This window comes from Arvicola amphibius, chromosome 10, assembly GCF_903992535.2.
Source record: "Arvicola amphibius chromosome 10, mArvAmp1.2, whole genome shotgun sequence".
Taxonomy (NCBI): domain Eukaryota; kingdom Metazoa; phylum Chordata; class Mammalia; order Rodentia; family Cricetidae; genus Arvicola; species Arvicola amphibius.
The window spans coordinates 76,538,500-76,542,107 of record NC_052056.1 but is presented as its reverse complement, the minus strand read 5'-3'; the positions used below and the strand labels follow the sequence as shown (position 1 = coordinate 76,542,107).

General features: G+C 56.7%; 1 protein-coding gene across 1 annotated transcript; it reads right to left on the bottom strand.

Moving 5' to 3' along the window:
- Positions 1-1,046: 1,046 nt before the first annotated feature.
- Gsc2 (goosecoid homeobox 2) lies at positions 1,047-2,413 on the bottom strand. The gene is made up of 3 exons (XM_038344329.1): positions 2,152-2,413; positions 1,787-2,040; positions 1,047-1,148 (listed from the first exon to the last, which is right to left on the bottom strand). Exons 1-3 carry the CDS (start codon positions 2,399-2,401, stop codon positions 1,047-1,049), a joined length of 606 nt encoding a protein of 201 aa, XP_038200257.1. The 5' UTR covers positions 2,402-2,413.
- Positions 2,414-3,608: the final 1,195 nt, after the last annotated feature.

Genomic DNA, 3,608 nt, shown 5'->3' with positions numbered 1-3,608 from the left:
CCAGGATTATAGAAGGACAAACATTCCCCAAGGTAGTAGGGATGGGATGTTCCCTGAATTTAATCTCCTCTTGCCCACCCAATAGGCAGATGCCACTGTATGGAAACCTCCTGGGGGCAAGTGGCTAAAGATCTCCCATCTGGGAAGCAGGTTGGTAGTGCCCAGAGGGCATAGCAAATCCCAGAAGGCCTTGCTACCATCCACTGGCTTCAATTCTGGTAGGGGAAACATGGTACTAGAACTGAGGACTTGTCGAGCTGTGCTCTCCAAGACATGCTGATCCCCTAGTTCCCTGGAAATGGGGAGGGAAGCCAGCTCCTCAATAGGTGTGGAAATGAAGCCTGAAACGAGGACTTGGGGTCCTGGACTGTTTGGTGATATTTGTAGATCTTGTTTATTTCTTGGTAACAGCACAAGGCTGAGATGAAGGAGTGGGTGCGGGGATCCGGAACATACCAACCGCAGCCTCCTCATTCCACAGGGCCTGACACAGGTCCAGTGTAGGACCTTGGAGGACAGAATAAGCCCAGGATTGTGCAGACACCACTGCCCTGCTCAGAAAGCAGAAGACTAGACACTGGGCCAGTCCTGGGGACAGCGAGGGAGGCTCCCCTAGACACTGGGCCAGTCCTGGGGACAGCGAGGGAGGCTCCCCTAGACACTGGGCCAGTCCTGGGGACAGCGAGGGAGGCTCCCCTAGACACTGGGCCAGTCCTGGAGACAGCGAGGGAGGCTCTCCTGGAGGGGATTTGGGGTCCTGGATGGAGTTAGGGCCTCTCTAGGTGGTAATGATGCCCGAGGAAGGTGACCTGCTCTGTCTGCACTTTACCTGCAGGAGCTCTCTGGTTCCTGCCCCATGTGCCCTTCCCGTCAGAGTTGAAGAGGTCTTGGACCCCCTCTCTCCCAGCACTGGCCAGGCAGACACTGAAAGAAAACCATGGAAGAGGCTGCTGTCCTCTCTTAGTTTCTGTGCAAGTAGCTCTGTCTCCCTCCTACTTTGTCGCGCTCCAAGTCACTGCCAAATCCAGGAGAAACTCCAGACACCATCAACAGCTCTCCTTGGGAGGTTTCTTGGTTCCAGGCAGGAGCCTTGATGATGAAGCACGCTTTTGGTGTCGCCACTTGGCCCGGCGGTTCTTGAACCAGACCTGAGGAGGAAGGGGACCAGGACAGCTCAGGCTCCATGGACCCACACCCAAAGAACTTCGGAAGGGCTGATAGGCGACACCACAGAGGTGCAGGTGAATGGACCTGCGTCACTTCCCTTAGCCACATAAAGAAAAGAACCAAGACCTCCTACACGGAGTTTTCCTAGTCTCCCCAGCCTTGGCCCAGTAGCAACCAGGATCTCCCTATCTCCCTCTCTCAAAGTCCTAAGTAATCTAGGCTGGCTTCTAACTTGCTATGTGTCAAGGATGACTCTGATGAACGCGTGATTCTCCTGTCTCCACCTCCCCGAATGTTGAGATTACAGACGTGTGCCACCATGCCTGGCTAGTTTTGCACATTTCTTAACTTTCCCACATCGGGGTATGAATGAACGCGTCTCTCTTCAACAGGGAAAACGGGGAAGACAGACGAAGTCAGAGAAAAAGACTCTTAACGCCTTCCAGTTTCGGCGACACCCCAAAAACCTGATACAGGAACTGGTCCTGTGCTCCCATCCACTGATCCTGGGGGTTTCCCCTCCAGCGTGGAGAGCTATGAGATGACCCCCAGCTGGTCGGTCTTTGAAAGAGAAGTGTGGTGCCAGAGTTAGCCTCCGGGCTGCGGGGCAGACACCCACCTCCACGCGCTCCTCCCGCAGGCGGATGCGGACAGCCAAGCGCTCGCGTGTGCCCACGTCGGGATACTGATTCTGTACAAAGAGCGCCTCGAGCGCCTGCAGCTGCTCCTCGCTGAAAATGGTTCGGTGGCGCCTTGTGCGCCGCTGCGGGCCTTGGCCGCTCGTGCCGGTCAGAGCCGGCGAGCCTGTGCTCGGCGCTGTCAGGGGCGAGGGCGCCGCTGGTGCCAGTCTCAGCGGCCACGCTAGCCGCACTCCTGCGGGGCGGGGCGGGGCGAGGGCACGGTCAAACATAGGGTTAGGGTTAGGATGGGAGCCGAGCTCGCCCCACCGGCCGCCCTGCGAGATCCCCCGGCTCTCGCACTCACCGGGTGTGGACGCCGCCTCCGGGACTCCGCGGGGTGCTGCTCGCGGGCCGCAGCAACAGCAGCAGGTGCAGGGCGCTGCGGCCACAGGAGCCTCGGGCTCGTCGGGCTCAGCGGGGTTCCAGTCACCGACGGGTTGCTGTGGCCGTGCCGCGGGCCTGCGTTCCGGCAGGCTGGAGAGGATGTGCTCGATGGAGAAAGGGCAGGGTCGTCCAGGGTCCCTGCGGCTCGTCGCGCTGCCTGCAGTCGCCATGCCCGCGGGCCGCTGGCGCGAGCGAACGAATATATACGTCGGGGGTGGGAGGTGCGGTAATCCCCGGGCCGGGCGCCGCTTTCGCGCGTGCTAATCCCGTCGCTAGTTCTCAGAGAGCTAATCCCCGGGCACGGAGGAGGGAGAGCCACTCCGTCTGGGTGCAGGGAGCTACGACGCCAAAAGGGAGCCCTGTGCTTTTCCAGTCCAGAGCTGGAGGGAAAGGAAGTGGTCAGGAGCCTACATTGTCTCCTACGGCTCAGTCGCCTGCTGGGAAGGATGCCAGGACCCTGGAGACCTCTGAGCTCACAGGGTCCCCGCCTGGTTCTGTCGTCACCCATGAAAGTGGAGCAGATTCCTGGAATCCAAATTTCCTCCCCTACTTCAGGTGAGCCCAGCGCCCTTGGCAGTCAGGTCATCCCACATCACAGCTATTGCTCACTTTGGAGGCCAGGTCTGATTTTCCTGGAGCAAAATACCGTAGTCTCCAGGGTGGGAAGTCGAGGCTGGCCTTGAACTCACAGAGATTCATCTACTCCTTGTCTCCCGAATGCTGGGAGAGTCACCAATTCTGTGCGTTCTTTCTAGGATCTAGAAGGATTTTCTAATCCTGTCTAAAGCCCGTCTTCTTGTTACCTCCCGTGTTAGAAGACCCCTGACACCCTTGCCGCGATCCCCTCAAACATCAGTATCCCCCCTCACGCCACACTGCCTGAGAGCTGTTTCACATGCTCCTCCTCTACTCTTTGCCGAGGCCAGGTCTGCCCTGCCTTACAATATAACCTCTGCCTACCATTCTTCCCTCCAGAGACCAGTGCCTGGCCCAGTTTATACCACTGTTAATTATGAAGCTTTGGACCTCCAGGCCTTTGCTTAAGACACTTTGCTTTTGATCTTACAGGACAGAGCAATAGACCACTTCACTGTTACTACTCTCTTCCTGGCTGTGTGACATTCCAAAGGCTCCTTCCTTGGGTTGTCCAGTGTCATAATACTGACCAACAACTGTCAAGAGTCGTTCTTAAGGGGACAAATGTTGGGACTTGTGAGGCAGTTCTGTCATCTGCAGGATCTCAGGGCTCCAGGGGCTGAGGCAAGAACAGAAGACCAGTCTGGTGAGACCTGCCTTTTTTAAAAATTATTTTTATTTTATGCACATTGGTGTTTTTTTTTCTTTCAAGATTTATTTATTTACTATGTATACAGTGTT

Bases quoted from the DNA above. Each gene is read 5' to 3' on its own strand.
- Gsc2 (XM_038344329.1), bottom strand. From the start codon at position 2,401: ATGGCGACTGCAGGCAGCGCGACGAGCCGCAGGGACCCTGGACGACCC. The intron at 2,041-2,151 runs GTGAGTGCGAGA...CCCGCCCCGCAG, and splicing joins GGAGGCGGCGTCCACACCCG to GAGTGCGGCTAGCGTGGCCG. The intron at 1,149-1,786 runs GTGGGTGTCTGC...CTTCCTCCTCAG, and splicing joins TGCGGGAGGAGCGCGTGGAG to GTCTGGTTCAAGAACCGCCG.